This window comes from Lepidothrix coronata, unplaced genomic scaffold (assembly GCF_001604755.1).
Source record: "Lepidothrix coronata isolate B3197 unplaced genomic scaffold, Lepidothrix_coronata-1.0 Scaffold20, whole genome shotgun sequence".
Lineage (NCBI taxonomy): Eukaryota > Metazoa > Chordata > Aves > Passeriformes > Pipridae > Lepidothrix > Lepidothrix coronata.
In genome coordinates this window covers 3,580,486-3,601,832 of record NW_016690200.1, presented here as the reverse complement: position 1 = coordinate 3,601,832, position 21,347 = coordinate 3,580,486, and the positions used below count along the sequence as shown (strand labels likewise).

The window sequence follows — 21,347 nt, the reverse complement described above, 5'->3', positions numbered from 1 at the left end:
TCATTTCCAGACAGTATTCCAGTGTGGGGAGAGGAAGGAGGGAACAGGACAAGGTAAAGTGGAATGGAGGGAGTGCATAGCCCACTGTGTATCACCACACATAAATAGTGCCAATTTAGCATGTATAATAGGCAGTTTCCAAGGGATTCTTTTTTTTTCCCTGTGGTATATGACTTTGCTGAGAAGTCATTGGAATTCTTTTTCACCAAAAAGTTAAGGAAAGAATGAGGTTGACTACACACTGCAAACCATCTCTCTGCTAAGTCATAGCACCACATGTGTGATTTGAATGGGTCCTTTCCGTCAGAGCAGCAGTGAGAGGATGGGTTATCTAGTACTTTGTTTCACCACCAAGTGCTCAGGCAGCCTCCCTGGATCCTGACCTCCACTATGGGGAAGAGGATTCCTGAAGATGATGAGAGGGATAGAGCAGAGATAGACTGAGAGAGTTGTTCAACCTGGAGAAGAGAAGGCTCTGTGGAGACCTTATTGCAGCCTTTCAGTACTTGAAGGGGGCCTACAAGAAAGATCAGGACAACCTTTTTAGCAGGGCCTGTAGAGACAGGAAAAGGGGGGAATGGTTTTAAACTAAAAGAGAACAGATTTAGACTAGATATAAGGAAGAAATTTTTTACTAGGAGCATGGTGAGACAGTGGCACAGATTGCCCAGAGAGGTAGTAGGTGCCTTGTCCCTGGAAATAGTCAAGGTCAGGTTGTATGGGGCCCAGAGCAATGTGATCCTGTTGGAGATCACTGATTGCAGGGTGTTGGACTAGGTGACCTTTAAGGTCCCTTCCAACCTAAACCATTTTATGATTCTATGACTAATTTTGTAAGATGGCCTTGAGACATGAGAGGAGTGGGATTTGCCCAAGGCTGTACTACAGACAGACATAGGTCTGTGGTCTCAGTATACCAAGAAGCCCTATCGAGGGCACTGTCTTGGTCTTAGGTGTAGAAAGTAAACAGACGTGACAAAAACATGCCTTTGCCCCCAAGATACAGCTTTCTGAGACAAACCAGCAGAAGAAGCAGAAAATCTTGCAGCAAAAAAACATAGCAAGTGCTTTATCCAGGGCAGCACAAGAAGCTTGAGGCAGAACTGGGAAAGGCATCAACAGCATCTGGTAGTTGAGCTCATCTTTGTGCTCTTTAGGGCAATTCAGCCCAACCTGAGATAGAAATCTAAAGGTTCTGAATTGGAGGTCTTTAAATCTCAGAGGCAGTTGAAAAGGATAGTTTTGACTAGACTAGCTTAAACTAACAACAAGGCTGCCAAAGATGGGGAAATTAATTCTATCCACAGTGTGCATAGCAAAGCCAAAGAAATATTTACACATCATTGCCTTTCCTAGATGCTGTTATCCTGAATCTAGTTTTCCAGCTGAGGTAAATCCAGATGATGTAAATCATCATGACTCTATTGATATTAGCTAGCCAAAAGAATGGCCAAAAGTTTCTATGCTAATACTGGTTGTTTTTCTGGGTTGGCATAGTTTACAGGAATTACATTGAAATGTTATTTAAATTAAAAGGGAAATAGCTCATTGCTAGTTTAGATTTCTGTTTAAAAAAAAAATCTCTGACCTAAAAGGTGTTATAACCTTTTACAGGCAGAAGTAAATGCTTTGAGGAGAAAGTTGAAAATGCCAGATCCTTCCAGCCTTAAAAATCTCTGAGTGCAACATTACTGGTTAAACACAAATATCTGTATTGTGTAGAGCAACCACTCCAAATGAAAATGTGTTCTCTGCATCAAGAAAAACTCTTTTAGAGAATATATTAACCAAAGGCCAAGTCTCTTTATTCATAACGAAACTGGTAATAAAAATTTCATCAGTTAAATGGAGGAACCACAGTAAGATCAAATGGCTGGCATTGGGATAGATTTGGGGAGGGTTTTGGGGAAAGGCTGCAGCCCTGCCCTTCTCCATTTCAGAGCTTCTTAAAAATGTAATTTCTATTTTTCAAAGTTTTCTAGGTGCTTATTAAGATGAAATTGAGTTTAGAATAAGGAGGAGGAAGGGTGTGAGACTGACACAGAAATGTGGGAATAGACAGGTCAATGAAGAAGAAACAGTAAGGTCTCTAAAAGTAAAATAAACACTTTTAACCTTCTTACCTTTCACGGTTGGAGATGCAAAAGTGTTCTGTAGGGTCTCTGTATGTGGTATGGATGGAGAAGGCAACATGCAGTGTACCTGTAAGAAAAAGCAGATTTTTCTACAGGCTACTGGGCAACTCTTGACTTTTACAAGTCTAAACTGACCTCTTTAGCCGATACTGTGATATTATTTTCACGTATTAGTAGATTTTTAAGGTGGGGGGGAAATACAATGAATATCTTTTTTGAAGTCTTGCAGCAACAGCCAAAAGATTCAAGCCTGTAACTCCTGCCAGTAGGCTCTGATTGAGCAACACCCTCTTTGAGAAAGTCATCAACTTATTGCAATGTCACATATTAGAAAGAAAAAAGTTGCTTTGAGTAGAAGAAATCTTATCTTTCATGTTTTGATGTTTATCCAGAGATTAAGATTGTGAGTAGGGAATGATTGGTGCAGCTGGTAAAAGGGATCTCTGTTCTTCACCAAGTGTTGAATCTTCAGCCAGCATTCAACCAGTTGGATCTCCAGTCTGCTCAGTCTCTCCCCTTAGCTTCAGTATCACCACCACAGGAGGCAAGGGTAAAATTCCCACTATAAAGAGAAAAACAATACACCACCGAATGTTGTGGATGCAGGGTGTGCCACACTGAGTGACACCAAAAGTCAGAGTCATTTGCATTTGTTTTCTGTGTTAGATTTTCCTCACTGTTGCACCAAATGCTTGTGCACCAGTAGCACAGAGGGCAATTCCTGGTGGCACTACAGCTCCATACTTCAAGTTCCTGGAGAGAGATGCCTACTCTTTATGAAGCAGCACTATGAAGTGATCCACTTCAGAGCAGCAATGTTTTGGCGTGGAGGATGGAGGGAGTTGTGAAGTGTTTTCATGTATTTGGTGGCAGGACAACCTGGTAAAAACCAGTTTATAAAGTCTGTGGGTATCCAATCTGCGTTTGTCATCTGGACAACTAAAAGACATAAATATAGAATAACAGTATTCCAGCACGAATTATTCTTCCCTTGCCATTACCCTGAGCATTTGTGGAGCCCAAGAGTTTTGCTGACACAGGAGAGTTATACAGGTTCCCCCAAAGTGCTGCAGTCATCTGCTGTTACCACAAGGCATGTGATTTTTCTTCTTTCTCTTAGTATCAATGTATATTACAATTTTTTACTTGAAAGGAACTAGAAAATGGTAAAGTACAGGGGAAGCATAGTCCTTGTCAATAGATGGATTTCAACATATTCTGGGAGCACATGAAGTAAAAACTTTCAGCTGGTCTAAGCCCTCACACGTCTTGTAAGACCCTTAACTTCAGTTTCATCTGCCTTTAATTTTGAGGGGGACAAGGCATACCATTGCTTCATCTGTTGATTTTATACAGCATTTTGTTGGAAATTTTCACCTCTCTTAATAGCTTGGGCCTTTTGTGTCCCCTTTATGATAGTAATGTAGCTCAGCACTGTCTTCATCTTCAAGCAGGTCTCAATCAACTAGTGTGGAGTCTCTCAGGAAGCCTCATGAAGAAGGTGCTGGATCTGCCCAAGTGCCCTAGCAAAAGGAGCTCCTTTCATTTCTGTTCACCCCCTGTCCACTAAGATAATGGAAACCACACAATTTGTTCAGTTTCTTTCTCCTCAAAGAAATAATAAGCCAAAGAGAAAAAACCACTGGCCCACCGGATCTGTGAGGCAGATCACTGCCGAGCAGAAGAAATAGCCACAACAACAAAATACTGGTTTCTGAGGTGCTTTAGTGCTCCAACGAGTATTCTACACTGATTATGTGCCAAGTCATTATTTAGGCAAATAATCTGCATTGCAGCTTCAAATGGGAGAAGCACTGAGGCACCTGCTCTGTATTTGTCTGATGCAATAGAGAAACCTGATACAAGTAAAAGAAGAAAAGAGATGTTGGCCCCAGATACTGACCATCCCTGGAACATGGGTTTCACAGTCAGACTATGATAAGGGGCACCACAACACACTGTGGGCTGCACAAGAGGGAAGGATTTAAGCAAATTTTTTTTGCCCTCTCCAACAGATGTGTTGACAATCCATAAGTATATGGCTCTTGTTCACAGGAGTTATTTGCCCCCAGCTTGAATGTAATTTACAGGCAGTTTCCTAGCCCCCATTTCCCTCATTTCTTAAGTATATGTGTTTCCTCAAGAGAAAATAGTAAAAATCCTCTGAAACAGAAAATGGATGGAATTTAGTCCAGTCAAAACCAATCAGATCCTTCATATTTGAGGTTTATATACTTCATTTAAATGATTTGCTAATGAACATTAACAGAAACACAAAGCATTGTTGGTCACAAGGAATTCATTTTGGTTTTGTCCTCTCTTCTCTGTTGGTGCTCACATTGTCTGACAAAAGTGGGATTTTTTACTTGGGTTTTATTACTTTTTTTAATCAAAGACATTATTGGATTCTTATTGCTTTATGGGGCCAGATTGAATAATCAAAGCTGCTTCTATCTGCAACATATAAAATTATTCAAGCTGAGATTGCAGATGCTGGGAGATGAGGGATGCATAACAGAGTCTGGAAATCTCTCTTCACCCACACCAAGAATGTTCTTTGTACTTTGAGGCCTCATGAGTTTGAAGACTTTTCTTTGCTGGGTCTTAAGTGTTGTAAAGGTGGGTTATTTGTCGGTTAGAGCTTCAAGGTTTACCTACAAAGTGGAAAAGTTGCCTCCTACTTTCCTTGCTGGATGCTGTCAGCTCTAGAGACTTCACTTTCTTGAGGGTTCACTGAATAATCTGATGTGTTTGACAGCCCAAAAGAGCATCAAGATAAAAGTGCTCTTAACCATTTCATAGCCGGGTAATGAATAGGAGCAAAAAGTGTGGTGTAGACATGATGTGCCTCCAATACATCATCTGCAAAACTCTGACTTTAAAGGTTCACTTTTCATAAGATAATGCAGCTTTATAACAGAAATGAAAGGAAGTCTTTATGATTGATGCAGTAAAGTAGGGCTCAGGAGACAAGCTAAAAACCTAATTGCTTCTGCAGCTTTTATGAGTGTGATTCATCTGGTGTAACTTTACCTACCCGTAAGTTAAGTGTTTAATCTACATTGGTTATTCAGGGCTCTTCTGTGAGAGAGACAGGTATTTCTAGTTCACCTGACCTATCCTAAATGATGACTCTTTCCAAGGTGCTTTATTACTTTCCTATGACAAGAGAGTAAGTCTCTTTCTGTTCCTAAACATGTAGTTTAAATGGATTCATCTCACCCACCTTCATCACTCCCTTGACATTGTAGCAGCAAGGACATTTTCTCCACCCTTTCCCTTCTGACAGAGCTTTTGGGGACACATAAGATACCACTGGGGTGCATGTACGTGACTAGCTATGTACAAAGGCCAGGCTAAAAGCCTGCAATAAAATGGAGGGTAGTTACATTTTGTATTTGCCTGGTCATTCTTCTTTTTCTAAACTTCAGGTCTTTGAATTATATTCATACAGTGTCCTAGAGCGTAGTGTCTCACTGAGAATAATTAAACTTCCTCTTAGGACACTTGAGGCCCAGAAGAGTAAGCTGTTTTATGAAAAAATTACTATGAGTAATTCTTGTTTTTTCAATGATGAACTTTGAAGTGTGGCAAAATCCCAATAGCCTAGTTAGCCTAGTCAGGGATGCTAGGTTGATTGACAAACTTTTGAAAAAGTACCTGATCCCATTCTTACTGTTTCAGTATCATGTTTGCAAATAATAGTACAATTTGGTGATCTAGTATTTGCAGTTCTAGGCTTATCAACACTTTCCATGAACAATCATACTATTAATGTCTTGAATAATGTTTGTCTGTTGGTCTCATTTTCTTTTTTTCTTCTTCTTGCGAGTAGCCCTGTTGTTGTTCTCCACATTATTGTAAGCTGTTCTGTGATCAACTGAAATAAACAAAATATAGCCTTAATTTTGCTTTGTTTTTTCCTTTCAGTGGCTGCATCAACTGCTAATTCCACAGCTGGTGCGGCCATGAATTCTTTGACTTCTCTGGGTACTCTCCAAGGACTGGCTGGAGCCACTGTTGGATTGAATAATATTAATGCACTAGCAGGTACCGTAAACAGTGAGTATTTATTTGCTGTGGTGGACAGCCTTCCCCAATAATCATGCCACAAAAACTATCAATTGTAAAGTGATGATTTTTAATCTATATACCAAATAAGGGGGTCAAGTTGATCCAGTTCCATTCATGGTATATATGCAGTTCTGGAGTCTTTTAGTTTCACACTGTTTGTGTTGCAAAGTGAAGTTCTGTGAGTGCCTGAACAAAGACTCCTTTTCTTTCAGTGTATGTGGAAGGTAAAAGAAATGTCACCAGAGATTTGGGTTATCGAGGTTATAGGAGAGGCCCCATTTTCATTGAGGGAGTCTGACAACAGGTATATCACCCCAATGTGCAAAGCCTCACTCAGAAATGTAGTGCTAAGAAAGATGTTTGCCACCAAGGCAGTCCTTAAAAATGTCTGTAGGAATTATCAAGTTGACTTGAGAGCAACCTACTTTAAAAATGAAGGCAAGTCTTTGGTTTTTAATTGGCAAGTGTAAGAGAATGATACAGTCAGTCACCTGTGATGCCAGAGCATGCACATCTTTCCTATGACATCTTACACAAACCCTGGCATCTCCAGTTAAATAGATGCCTGTAGCTGTTACAGCATTCTTCCTTGTTCTTAGCCTTGGTCAAGATTTTCCTGAAGAAGGATTTATTTTTTTTTAATTGTTTCTGCTATGATGACTTCACCTCTGCCTGCAATGGAAGAGATTTGTCTAGCTGCATTTTTCCCCTCCCTCTTTTTTTCTTTAGCTGCCGTTGCTCCTTGCATTTCCTTTTGCAATGCAAGGAATCTATTTGGTCACTGCCAGCCCATGACCCGTCATAATGTACCCTCAGGAATGGATGTCCTCCTCAGTATCTCTTGCTCACTCTGATGCTCTGCATGATGTCCTTTCTGTTACTGTTACTTGGCTGCTCGCCCAATCTTTTTGTTCTGTGATCTCTGGTTGGCATTGTTGGGAGCTGGGAAGGAAGGGGGCTTATGGATGTCCAATGTTGAGTGGTTGCATGGGGTCTTGTGTAAAACAGGACTTGCTTCTGGCAAGGACGTGCATATTTCACACAAACAACCTCTGTAAACGCGACTCAAGAACAACTAAAGAAAAGTAAGTATTAGGTCCCAAAATGGCAGATGTTAGTTTCCTTTCTTATTATTACATTAGTCTGTAACAAATGTGGATAGAGCCTTCCCAAATCTTCGTTCACGAAGCCTAGCCATGATTACATTAGTATTGAAGCAAGCCACTGGAAATGGTGAGCATGAAAAGCTAATTTACCTCCTCTGCCTTCGTGAGCACTTGTAGTAAGAGAGCTACCCTGTTGTAAGAAATCATTAAATGACCTTTCCTGATAAACTGTCATTGTGCTTCACTTGGTTTATAAGAAGTCACTATATCAAGAGCGAAATATGGCATCCCACTCCTTCCCTCTCACAAGTAGTAAGAATCTGGGCATACTGGAGCACTCCAACATAATGTATCAAGACTGAACAAGAGTGAATCACCTGTGACCTCTTTGTGTAGGAACCCTTCTGTTGCACTCCTTTTAACACTCCTTGCTAGGCTGCGAGCAGAGAGTTTACATTTTCTCAGCAAGTATTCTGAGATGATGTGTGTGCAAACTTATCTACATGTGTCATTTGAAATATTAATGATGTATTTGCAACCTAGTACCAAATTTGAGCTTGTTTTAAGCCACCATTACTTCCATGGGCTTGTACCAACAGTGACTTCAGTCCCAAATCTTCTTCATGGATGCTTTTATGGACATGGGTATAGCACTTGCAAATGTACGTGGGTATGTCTGTCTACGTACGTACATATAAGAGAGAGAGCTAAGGAGGGGAAACTGTTTCCCCATGGCACAACTCAATGTTATGGCACTGTTTCTCCCAAAAGCATGACACTGATTTTCAGTTTCTGGTGCTTGTGATGCTGATGACAGTGAGGCCTTGTTCAAATTATAGCAACCTCCCCTGTCCATTTTAATGACCATCTAGGACTTTTCCCAGTGACTATGTCTGATCCAGTCATTCCCACTCAAACCTGCCTGGGAGTTTGCCTTCGGGAAACCTCACGTTCAATAAGCCTGATGTTTCACCCTGACATGGCTTATGCCATGGTCGTAAGTACTCCAGTAAAAACATTCATTGGCCGTGGATGTTCCTGAAGTAATTGTACAGAGAATTTGGAATTGAGTGACATGCTTCTGATTGGGGAATTAGAAAATCCAAAGCACAGGTCAGTGGGAGCGTAATCCAAAAATTAATCAGAGAGCAGCACTGGGCTCAGGCATTGAGGTGTCCTGCTCTGTATGTGAGCATCATGTGGAGAATGTCTTCCATGCTGAGCTCACTAAGAGACTCTTACCTGTTTTCTGGATCCTGTCTGGGTCCATGAAAAAGAAGCTGGACTATGGAGACTGATAGTGAGAGTGAAGTGTTGTAGAAAGCTGTCTGGAAGGCTTAAAAATTAAAGAAAGTGGAGTATGGTAAGTTTAACTGTCTCCAAGGGTTTTGCAGCAGTGGTACCTACATGTGGGGATTCACCCAGTCTTCCCTCAGTTGTTCTTGAAGAACCTAAAACCTTAAATGGCAAAGCATTAGACTATCTGCTTTGGGCATGTAAATTTAAGAATTTTAAGTAACAGAAAGAATTATGAATAGCGAGGAAAAATTAATAAAGAGGGAGGAAGTGATTCTTTGCAATTAAGAAGGAAGACCATAGTTTCTGTATACTGAACAGCTATGGCACAGTGTTTGTGTGAGACCCCAGGGCAATCACTTAGCCTTTCTGCCCCCATATTTACATCTGTAAAATGGAGATAAAACTATTTGTGACAGATTTGAAGGTGCTTGGAAAACACTTTGAAAGACCTTTGGACTTGCCAAGCATTGTTGCTTCTGTATTATGTGAGAAACTCAGAAAAGTAGAAGGCCATAGATGAGAGGCTCCAAAAGGTTATTTCACAGCAGGGAGGAAGGGACCAGAGTTCAATGTCAGACGGAGGTGCATTGGTAGAGATAATAAAGAGATGGCAGAGATGTGTAACTGCAGCTGGGCCTTGTAGATGTCATAAAAATGTAAAAAGGCAGAACAGAAAAAAACGTGGAGAGCTTTCTGCAGCTCTGTTTTGCTCAGAAGGGAGGTGTATTAGACACGTGCACTGTGGCAGCAGTGGCTGTGCCCTTCCCAGAAGCAGTGCCCCGAGCTGGGCTGTCTGGCTATTTGCTAATCTGGAATCACTTGGTGGGAAGGGGCTATTGATTCTTGGGGAGAGAAGGGGGAGCATGCTGCCCACTGCAACACAAAGAATGTTTATCTAATAGGCTGATGACTCACGAAAGATAACATGTTATCCTAATGTTATGTCTGTTATCAAGTTATTTCAACACTAATAAAAGAGAGATACAAGCTGCTTTATCAGGAACCTCTACTTTAAGCATCCCTCTGTGTAGCCCCATGAAAGCAGCCACACAAACCTATGTCCAAAAACATCAAAGCAGATAAAGGTCAGCCTCAGGATCAAATTAGTAGTAGCAGTAGTATTAAATACATAATATGTAATATATTGCATATTATACATAATTTATTATAAAAGTTATTGTTGTTATTTTTCTTGTTATTATAATATTTTAAATACCGCTCTGTCACTCCCCCTCCTAAAGGGGCAGGGGAGAGAAAATACAACAAAAGGCTCATGGGTTGAGGTAAGGGCAGGGGGAGATCACTCACCAACTACCACCATGGGTAGAACAGATCTGACTTGGGGAAATTAGTTTAAATTATTACCAATCAAATCAGAGTAGGGTAATGAGAAATTAAACCAAATTTTAAAAACACCTTCTCCCCACCCCTAACTTCCTCCCAAGCTTAACTTTATTCCTGAATTCTCCACCTCCTCTCCCCCAGTGGCACAGGAGAACGGGGAATGGGGTCTTGGTCAGTTCATCACATGCTGTCTCTGCTGCTCCTTCCTCCTCAGGGGTTGGACCCCTCACACTCTTCCTCTGCTCTAGCATCAAGTCCCCACACAGGAGACAGTTCTCCACCAACTCCTCCAGTGTGGGTCCCTTCCCACTTCTTCACAAACTACTCCAGCGAGTATCCCATCCACAGGTGTTCCTTCAGGAACAAGCTGTTCCAGTGTGGATCCCCTGTGGGATCGCAAGTCCTGACAGCAAACATACTCCAGTGTGGAGCAGAAGGGTTCCTCTCTGCACAGGTCCACAGGTCCTGCCAGGAGCATTGGCTTCCCACAGGATCACAGCCTCCTTCAGGCATTCACCTGCTCCAGTGTGTGTCCTCCATCGGCTGCAGGTGGACCTCTGCTCCTCCATGAACCTCCAGGAGCTGCATCACGGGCTGCAGGGGCATCTCAGCTCTGGTGCCTGGAGCACCTCCTTCCCTTCCCTCTTCACTGACCTGGTTGTCTGCAGGGCTGTTTCTCTCACATATTCTCACTCTTCTCTTCTGTGGCTGCAGTTCCCATTTCACGGGGTTTTTTTTCCCCTTTTAACTACGTTACCCCAGGGGTGCTACCACCATCACTGATGGGCTCTTGGTCAGTGGTGGGTCCATCCTGGAGCTGGCCTGGCATTGGTTCTGTGGGACACAGGAAAAGCTTCTGCAGCTTCTCAGAGAAACCACCCCTGCAACCCCTCCACTGCCACACAAGCCCAATACAGTTTTGTAACTGGAACCATTATACAAGAAATACACAGGTCTCTTGAGCTCTGACAGATTTTTGTTCAAAGCAGTGGCAGCCAGTACCTCCCATCAGGGTATAGTGGTGCTCTGAAGTGGGGTGGAGAGGAAAGAGAAATCTTCAAAGTGTGAGACGTTTTATTAAGGAAAGGCTAAGAATATCACATCTCTGTCAAGTGTTTAGTCACACAAATTATAGTAATATCAAAAGGTATAATTTATGCAGTACAATTCTCTTAATTGGCACAGACTCTGGTGGAGCCAGAAAGGTGCCACTTGAGCAATTGTCCTGATTATTGGAGACTCATAGGAATATGCTTTTCAAATCTACATAAGAGATGGAAGGATACTGGGGTCAGCATCTTTATCCTCCTCTGTCAAGGCAGGATAATTCCCTGCAGTATTCTTACTATCTCTAAATTACTCATATGATAAGGTTTATGCCATTTTCCTTCAAGATTTTTTCCCAGTCTAATATGTTTCATTGTTAATTTACTAGAAGTGTCTTCTGCCTAATTTCCCCACTTTCCCCCAATTTACATACCAACCCTTATTACAGCTCTGAAATTAAGCCCTTTCTTTCTCGTCCATGTTCCTGGTTTTGGAGTCTTAATATGGCACCACCATATTAAGAAGTCACTTCTTCACCCATCATTCTGCCAACCAAAACACTGCACAGTCAACGTCCAAGAAATTATCTCTGGTGATTCTGGGTGCCCCATTTTTCTAGTGACTGATCTGCTCTACCTCAAGGGGCCTGACTAAGCTCTTTAAGTTGTTTGTGAGCTGCTCACTTAGAAGCTGGGGTGCATGGGATAGCTACTTGTGCAGAAAACATGGCCTGACTCTCAGTCCTGATGAGCACTTACTGCTCAGGTTGACACAAGCTGGGCATGTGGAAGATGAGCAGGGCTCTGAACTCTGACACGCTTTTGACTTCAAGAGACTGCAGCTCTAACAGAAAATCCACTTTTTCTGGAATTTCTGAAATCATTTTTAAGACTTTTAACTTCAGCATAACTCATTTAGGAACCATGCTGAGAAACAGAAGCAATGGAGAGAGGCTGCAGCCCAGGAGTTTGTATCAGAGTAGTACAACTCTTTCTGCAGACCACACTGTTTGAAGGAATGAGGGGTGCCGTTTTCCACATAGCTAGCAATCCCACCTGAAATTTCCTCTTTAGCAGCCATCCCAGTAAAATTACTCTGTTATTTACCAGGATGTAGAATTGCTTTAAGTAAAAAAAAAAAAGAAAAATGAAGTGATTCTGCTTCCCATGAGAAGAAAGACATTGCTAGAAACAAATGCTTTTGTTTCTTCATGAAAGATACCTAGTCTGGATGAAGCATTTTTAGTCACTCTAGATGTGCTGCTGTTCATCTCTTGTGGAGTAAGTGGAGGAGGAGGGTGGAAGGCATGCAGCATCACAGAGCATCACAGAGCATCACAGTCCATCTTCTTACCACAAGCCTAAGGGACAAAGCCCATAATTGTAAAGAGGGTTATCATAGAATCATTTAGGTTGGAAAAGACCTTTAAGAAGTTTCAAAATGCGGTTAAATCAGGGTTTTCTGCTTACTCTGGATAAGCAAAACACTTCTAATATGGTACAGTCACAACCTGTTGCTGAAGACCCTGGTCAGAAGGAGTGGGTTTCCTAGCAGACCACTTTTCCCAGTGCCCAACTTACAAGGATACAGGTCAAATAGGTCCCACTCTCCCAGCTTCAGACACCCACAGCAGAAGCACAGGTGTGGAGGAGGGTGAGCAGAGAGGCTCTCAGAAGCTGTAGTACTTGCCAGTAGCAGGCTGCATGCGAGTCCATTTGACTGTGCAACCCTTGTGCTGAAGTGACCCTGACGCCAAAGTCGTGTTTCTTTGTTTTCAGTCCCATTTTGGTGGAGTGCCGAGCTGCATGCACCGCTGTCGTTGTCAAGTGTCGTAAATAAATAACCAACGACTTTCGGAAAGCACTAATGAACAAGTGCAATTTCTTTTCTCTATTGTTGGGTTTTTTGTAAAGTTGCTCAAATGCTCTCAGGTATGGCGGCCCTGAACGGAGGACTCGGCGCGACAGGCTTGACGAACGGTACGGCCGGCACGATGGACGCGCTCACCCAGGCCTACTCAGGAATCCAGCAGTACGCCGCCGCCGCGCTGCCCACCCTCTACAGCCAGAGCTTGTTGCAGCAGCAAAGCGCCGCGGGCAGCCAGAAGGAAGGTAAGTGCCCACACCACTGAGTCACCCACAGCCAAGCCACAGCGGTGTCTTCGCCTTGGAGACGTAGTGAAAGACCTCGAGTAGTCTAATTTATGGCTTTTTGTTTTCTTCCAGTTTTCTCCTGTTTAGTGTTGTCGCCTTCTTTAACCTTCGCTTTTTAACCACCTGTCCTTCAACTTACACCTTGCCGACCATCCTTTCATATTTCATAGAATATTCTGAGTAATAATAATAATAATAATAAACTGCACTTTCACAGAATGTTCTGAGTTGGAAGGGACCCACAAGGATCATCGAGCCCAACTCTTAAGTGAAGGGCCCATACAGGGATCGATCCCACACCTTTGGTGTTAGCACTCAAACCCACAGCCTTGGTGTTAGTAGCACTATGCTCTGGCCAACTGAACTAACCTCAGGCTTCAAATTAGTACGGCCTGTAAAGCTTCTTTAAATAAGAATAGAAATTTTAAGGTCTGATCTGGCTGGATTTTTGCAGACACTCTCCAAGCCCAGCAGAGCTTTCCTGAGATGCAGTGACTGAGCTGCACAAATCCTGTTGCTGGATAAGAGCTTCAGCTTGAAATTTCCCTTCTATAAGGACATCCTCTCATTTCACAGAATATTCTGAGTTGGAAGGGACCCACAAGGATCATTGAGTCCAACTCTGAAGGGCCCATACGGGGATCAAACCCACAACCCTGGTGTTAGTAGCACTATGCTCTGACCAACTGAGCTCGTATAAAAGCATTTACCAACTACCATAAAAAGGCGCTGCTAACAAAAAACATCCCTTTATGGATGCAATTTTCTCTTCTGGTTTCCAAATTCCATCATAATGGAGTTAATCTGATTAAGTTTAAGGTTTCGAGCTAATGACAAGATCCGTTTTCACTTTGAGTGGTTCTTTGCTTAATTGTGGGTCTTGTGGGGAAGCAACTAAGTGAATGATTGCCCCCTCTCCCAGCGCCAACAGCAAATAAACCTCAGGAAGTCGTTGCTGAGAATAAATGAATATTAATTACAAGGGGTTTAGGAAAACGAGTTTACCCTTTTCCCCTCTTCCCTTCCCTTGCACGCTTCCCAGGCATTCTGGGGGCTTGTTTCTCTTTTCCTGCCTTTCTCTCATCCTAATTTCCAGTTAGTTCTAGAAAGATAGGAAAATACTGCATGCTTTCTAAGACTTTATCTGTGTTGTCACTACTGTTCCTTGCCAGGGGTAAGCTTTGAAAATAAACCTAGTATAATATCCTCAAGAGAAATCTTTTTTATCCTCTTTTGAAATAGTATCTTGTACTGTTATGGGATGCGTTTCCTAGGGAGACAAATTTGGCATTCCCCAAATAGGGACACTGGGCTTAAAATGTGTATTTTGTCTGATGCCTCTCCTTCTTTTACTGCTAACAGCTTGGATTATTTAAAATGAAAGGGTTTTTTAAATTGTTTTTTTCTATTTTTTCTTTATGTTTTCTACATTTCTCTTTTACCTTGGGCACTTTGGTCAGTGACAATAGACTATTTGACACCAGAAAAAAATTCTTTATTTGGTGTCACTGCAAGATACACAGTGGAGGGCAGGTTGATTTTTTTTCTATTTTAATCTTTTTCTCTTTAGAAACATTCAAATCAGATTTAGGCTTATTTTTTATTGTTATAAATTGGCAGCAAGCCTTTTAAAATACAGTATTTTTTGTTACATGTCTTGTATCTGTCAGTAATCAGTTAAGTTAAAGTGAGTAAATTCCATCATTGAATACTGGCAACAATGTTTTGCCTCTTACCATGATTTCTAATGGAATGATGAAGAGTCTGGAGTGGCTGAGGATAGACGAGTACTAGAGAAAAATGCTATATAAGCATTAAATGCTGAAGCATAGTGAACTGCCTCATGCATCTGCTCTTAAATATTGTTTAATAAGGTTTTTTTCTTACTATTTTAAGAAATATTGTTTACTGGAAATTATAGTTTACTTGAGGTAAGAAGAAATAAGTTCCAGGAGACAAGTTTTTTTTCATCTTTTTTTTTTTTTCCCCACCCCCAAAAAAATGTTGTGGGTTTTTTTTTTTTCCCCTAACCCATTTGTCCCCTCCTTTTGGGCAAACACTGCAACCTTTTCCTTCAGGCTGAGAAAGCAGCCAGCCTGGTTCTTCTGTATGGAAGAGGTGAGGCTTTGTGGCTCAGTTGCAGAAGGAACCCATAAATCTGATGTTCGCTTTCCTCTCCCTCTCCAGAATACCAAGGACATCACATCCAAGGCGCATTTAGGTTCCATTAAGCAAAGAAATACTTAATCAGGTTGTTCTACAAATATTTTTTCCAGAAATGTTTGTTCCCTTTGTGTTCCACTTATGCTTCTGGAGCCTGCCTGGGGAGGGCCCGTGTGTGGCTCCATCATATATCATGTTCTTCCTGGCATCCATTGCTCATTTCCAGTATGTTACTCTAAAGGCAGACTTGAGCTAGGGAAAAAAACCAACCTATTAGTGCTAGGATGAATGTTTTAACCAACAACTTTAATAATGCATATCTCAAATTTTGTCCGTAAGACAAATATCCTTTGAGTTTGTACCTCTCTTTGCAGACTGAACAGTCTAAAGCTGCTTTAATTTCAAGCCAAGTACGTAATTTTGAACTTCTTTAAAATACTTAATTTACAAAGTTTCTTTCAGGAGACAGAGCATTCTATGGGGAATTTGTATTAAAAAAAAAAAAGCTCATTTTGAAATGAGTCAGTACAAATTTAATTCTGAGTGTCTTTCTCTCTCTGACTTCACTGACTTCCAAGTCACAAGGTGTGCTTTGCCTTATTACTTTTATTCCCATCTCCACCATTTTCCTGCCCTTTGAGTTTAAGTCTGTGGTACTGAAATCTGAGCTCAGCTCATTCCCTTTCCATAAGTTCCTGCAACTGGAATTAAACCGACAAACCCATGCAGGCATTGAGGCAGCAGAGGACTCCTTGTACAGTTCTTGGGGTATTTTGAGAGAGCAATGTTTTCCTAACCCTAATTATACTGCAAGACACTCATATAAACTGAAGAAAGGGAATGAATTTTATTACTTCTGTAGTAGAATTACAAAATAAGTGCTTTTCATAGTAAACACTTTTCAAGATGGGATGCTCTAAGGAGCCACATTTCAGCTGTACTCCTTTGATGTACTCCACTTGCTTTTGTTCCTTTGAATTTGGAAAATGAAATGCTTTCTGACCATCATCTTCAGTAAGTATTATGGAAAAATAGATTAAATGTAGCACTTGTGATGGCTGTTTTCATACTTCTTTTTATTTATTTATTTATTTTATTTTCCTAAAGGTCCAGAAGGGGCAAACCTCTTTATTTACCACCTCCCCCAGGAGTTTGGAGACCAGGACATTCTGCAGATGTTCATGCCTTTTGGAAATGTTATCTCTGCTAAAGTCTTCATTGACAAACAGACCAATCTGAGCAAGTGCTTTGGTATGTCAAATTTAATAAATCAAATAGTAAAAACCACATGCACTATACTGAAAAGGGGCCAGGAAAGAAAATTAGCAGCAATGTGAGAAATGTCATACTGGAAACTCGTTCCAATAATAATGGACTGTTAATCCTCAAATGAGCAGGAAGATGCACAGACAAACTACTTCTAACTAAAAATTGGATATGAAAAAACAATAATAATCTTCCAGTCTGACATCTCACATGAATGTGTCAAGTACACGAAAGTAATTACACCCTGTGTGAGGGAATGTCATTTAGTATACTATTAAACTGCCTTATTATGGATACCTAATTATTCTCTATTGTATAGCTGAGCCACTTAAAAACATTTATGTTTAACCCATTACTTCTACATTACAGGAATTTCTTTCTTCTGAATTAAGTACAAGGTTTTGCAATTAGTGACTGAATGGTGTGTGCATGTAGTTCAGAACATTTTGCAGACAATTGATGTCTAGATGTGCAGCTCCAGCTGTTGTGGGTGGATTCCAGTGTATTATGGAAGGTGGCATCTCCCCTTACCTTAGGGCAGGGATGAAGGGAGCCTCACAAGGTCAGTGACAGGTTTCCCAGGGAATACTTTGAGCTGTCAGAAAATTAGATTACAGCAGAGGAGAAGATGATATGTTTGTATAAAAGTGGTTTTAGGGTTGACTAAGAGGGCTGATGTCTTTTGAATAGCAGAGATGGACCAGTTCAGTTTGGTGCTTTGATGGAGTGGAGTAGGGAATGTGAGTGAGTGGCAATCTGTTAGAACATTGGTCTAATAATTGTGGTCTTATGCAAGACATAGGGAGGATCTAGGAATAGGAAAGACTCTCTTAAAGATAAGTTTTATAAGGTTTGATGTGAAGTATTGGAGCTTCCTTAAAAGTGACAGTTTTTTCCTGGAGTGAAGGAATTCAGCTGTATATATGACAAAAGAGTAACCAGTTCAGAAAACCCCCTAGTTTCCAAAATTCCTTTGTACTGCCCGCGTTGCTCTTTGCCCAACACCTTCCCTTGGTTCTGAAGTGTCCCCATGTAAAGTGTCCCCATTAACCATAATACATGTTTATTAGCTTGCATAACATTACTATTTTTTTTAAATCTAAGTTTTGCCAAAATGTGTCTGTCTAAGGCTTTGTCTTCCCCAGGGCTTTTCAAGTGCCCCACAGCTATTGTGCTTTAACCTGTTTTGAAAGGATTTGAGTATAACTAAACAGACAGCACCCAAATATGAGGATTCATCAAGTTACTCAAAAATACCTACTGCTCCACAATACCTTGTCACTGTCTGTTTTGCACCTGAAGACGAGCCTTTAGTACACTTGGAAAGTTGATTTGGTTCATAGAAAGGGTGTGACGTTCTTTGTGCATTTTCCCACAGTCTTTCCATTTGTTTTTGAAGCATTCACCTCTTTAGGCTTTACAAAAAAATTATTCATATCTAGATGAGTATAGTCCAGCCTTTGTCTGCAGTGGGTTAAAACAGTCCCTCAGGCTGTTGCAAATTTGAAGAGTGGAATTGAAATGGACTCCCTATTGATCTGGAGCCAGTTCTGTTAGTAGGTTGGGGTTACAAAATCATTTTTGAGGTCTCCAGGAATCTTGATGAAATGTCAAATCAAGCTACGTTAATCGAAATGCAGCAATTGTGGTGACTGCTGAAAGAATGTAAATTACTTTGGGCAGGTGGCTCAATTCATCAGCTCACTTCCCATACTTGCTTTTCATAGTTTTCCTTTTATTCTTTGATTATCTACTTACGTATTTGTCTGGATTTATGGGACACAATTCACCTAACTTAGAGTGATACACCAAGGTTATCTTCTTTGAGGAAAAATGAAGATGTCAACAGCCAATGGATGTAGCAGTCCTCTGTCTTTTTGGTTTTAGGCAGCTTTCACTGATATTTCCAATTCTCATTGTTCCTTCACAGATATTCTGCCACTAGGGAGAGAGTTCTGCTTTAAAAACTAAAAGTAGTGAAGTAGCAGAGGAAGTTGAGGTTTTCCGATTCAGTAGGTGACAACTTGGTGATGCTGCCAATCACAGGCAAAGCCAGAATTAATCCTGCTGTTTTAACATACTGGCATACTCTGTATGTACCTCCTCAGCTTTATTAGCAGGAATTATGTCTTTGTTGTTTCGGTCTCACAGTTGTGTTTTAAAACGCTTTATTTTTTTTTTTCTCTGTCCTCCCACCCAAAAACTAGGGCTGAAGAACCCATTTCTCTCCCGTGTCATTAATGGTCATTGCTCTTGGTACAGTTTGAGTTTGAGGTTTTTTGTTGCTTTGTTTTGGTCTTTTTTTCCCTTGTCATAATAATAGTAATGGTTTGCAGATGCTTAGTGCTTTCTACTCTGGAGTTTCCAATCTCTTGCCTGAAGGAGGAGGAAATGAAATTGCAGATGAGAACAGGTTAAACATCCAAAAGGTGTAAAGATTGTCCAAGTCTGTCCACTGGCAGAACTGGGAAGGGAAGGTGCATTCTGAGAGAGTCACAGGGTAGTGACATACAGTGATGAACTTCCATGTAACACTGCCTCTCAGAATGAAAAATTCCTTTTCTTTGCAGAAAATGGACTTTGCTTTCTTGTCCACCTCAAAATGAATGCTCAAAGGATTTAATGGTGATAAGGATGACAGGACAGTCTGTTTACATCTGGGAGTGCTCTTCCATGAGTTCTCATGGGCTTTAGTTGATTCAGCAGACAAAGGGTTTGACTCCTCAAGCTTATCTCTCACCTTTCGTAAATCTTAGAATAAGTAAAATGTAATATGTAAAAGTAAGGCAGGAGATGGGAGACCCAGTGACATCAGTGCATCAATGCAGTCTGCCTCATAGCAAAATTGCTGCTTGAATGATTAAAAATATTAATCCTGATTATAGAGATACCTAGAGTATCTCTATACTCAAAATCAGAATTGTCATGACAGGGGACTTTGCGAAATGAGAAGAAACATCATCCCAACCTCATGTAACCTGTGGTTTAAAATTCAGACAAAAAATTATGAATGGGTGCAATCAGAAAAATACAGATAGAGGGAAGGAATGCCAAATTCCTCTGTAAGCTTTATAAATGAAGGTTCTCAATAAGGAAGAAGATGAGAGTGTAACAGGTTAATGCAGGTACAGCATTCTGTGTAAAGAGAGAAATTATGAATCAGAATAACAATTGAATTATATGGGCTGATGCCACTGATGCAGCACAGATGTGTGTTTGAATTGGGTGTCTGGGTCAAGGAAGCTATTAAAGAGACATAGAATCAGGTGACTTGTCTCACCTCCCTAGAAGGTAAGCATAGCCTGAGCTAATTGTTCTTCTATCATCAGTGGAGATGTCTAAATTGGTGACGTGAATGGTGGGTGGAGAAGCCACCTCTGAGTGCACTTCCTTCTCTTCATTCACCATCAAAGTGTCTGATGTAAATCACCAGTTTAACCTCAAGGTGGATAAAACTAGGTAAGAAGAAAAGGAACTAAGGTGGTGAGAAGTTCATAGCAGTAGACCATTCTGAATGCATTTAAAAGAATTAAGTGAAGGTCAGGAAAGCTGTAGAGGGAAATGCTGAATTCTCAAGGTAGGTGAGAGTAGCTGCATCTCAGTTGTGGAGCACCTGCCTGGAAGGTGCTACTGCTGCCTTCCAACTCATGGTAGTTCACTTTTCTATCCCTTGAGGCAATCCTAGAGATCAAGGCTGAGATCTGTGAGCTGTGAAAGGAGACACAGGACTGCAGAGCTAAGACAGTGATTGGAATCATGGTAACAGATAGGATCTCCTAGAAGAAAATAGGGGAAAGAAAGGAAGAAAAAGAGTGATGAAGCTCCTAGGATATGGCAGTTACATTAAGCAGTGATGATCTAGTGGAGAAAGTAATGACAAGTTACTAAAACCAAGGAAGGTATGGAGGAATATTTATTATCCCTTGAGGAGATAACAAATAATCAACACAGAACAACATGGATAGAGCATATTGGCTTTGGCCAGGAGAAGGTCTGCAGAGATTTAAGTGGGAGGTGTTTCTGAGTAGAAGGAACAGAATTGAGCCTGAGTTGTTCAGAGAAGCATCTTAAGCTAAATAGTTTGGTGAAGTTGATTTAAGGTGAGGCCATAGGGATGGTCTACAAAGGAGAGCAGCTTGACAAGGACCAGATGACTTGATAACAGGGTTTTTTCTTTGTAATGGAGAAAGTGTAACATTCTGACTCTGCAAGTGGAAGAGGGCAGCAGTGCAAGGTCAGCAAAAGCCATAAAAGAATAGGTTAAAGTAATGGGAAAAAGAGGTTATGGATCCAAAAAGTACACAGACACTAAGCACAAATGAATAAAGCTCGTTTGTGGAAGAGAGGCACTGAAAAGCCTGTGTGTTAGCAGCAAAGTGTGTGGCATCCATGCTGTAGGAGAATGAAGGGATATGTGTTAAGGCAAATTCAAGTGGAAAAAAGAGAGAGCATTTCAAAGCAGATGCATAACAGCAGGCTGAGTGTAGCAATAATTAGTCCGAGCTGAGGCAGAGCAGCAGTTAGGCGAGCTGTGCAATTACAAGTGGGAGGCCCAGATATGAAAATGAATGTTGAGCTTCCAGAATCAGGGAGATTTGAGTATATTATGAACAGAGCATTTCTAGTCTCCCAGGGAAAAGAAAGCTGAGCCAGGCCAGCCATTCTGAATTACCTTAGCAAGCATTATCCCCCTAGTTAGTGCTCGCAACCGAGGAGCAGATCTGGAGTTCTCATCAAGCCCTGCCATTGTCTCTATGATG

At 41.2% G+C, this 21,347-nt stretch overlaps 1 protein-coding gene across 20 annotated transcripts in view; it reads left to right on the top strand.

Moving 5' to 3' along the window:
* The window catches only part of CELF2 (CUGBP, Elav-like family member 2), a 556,743-nt gene that overhangs the window by 526,200 nt on the left and 9,196 nt on the right, over window positions 1-21,347 (top strand). For 9 of the 20 annotated variants that reach the window (XM_017807758.1, XM_017807750.1, XM_017807742.1 and 6 more), the window contains 3 exons: window positions 6,066-6,197; window positions 12,919-13,116; window positions 16,429-16,572. In XM_017807758.1, the coding sequence (XP_017663247.1) occupies window positions 6,066-6,197; window positions 12,919-13,116; window positions 16,429-16,572 (474 nt within the window). The remainder of the gene's footprint in view (window positions 1-6,065; window positions 6,198-12,918; window positions 13,117-16,428; window positions 16,573-21,347) is intronic. The other 11 variants (XM_017807751.1, XM_017807753.1, XM_017807754.1 and 8 more) reach the window with 3 other exon arrangements.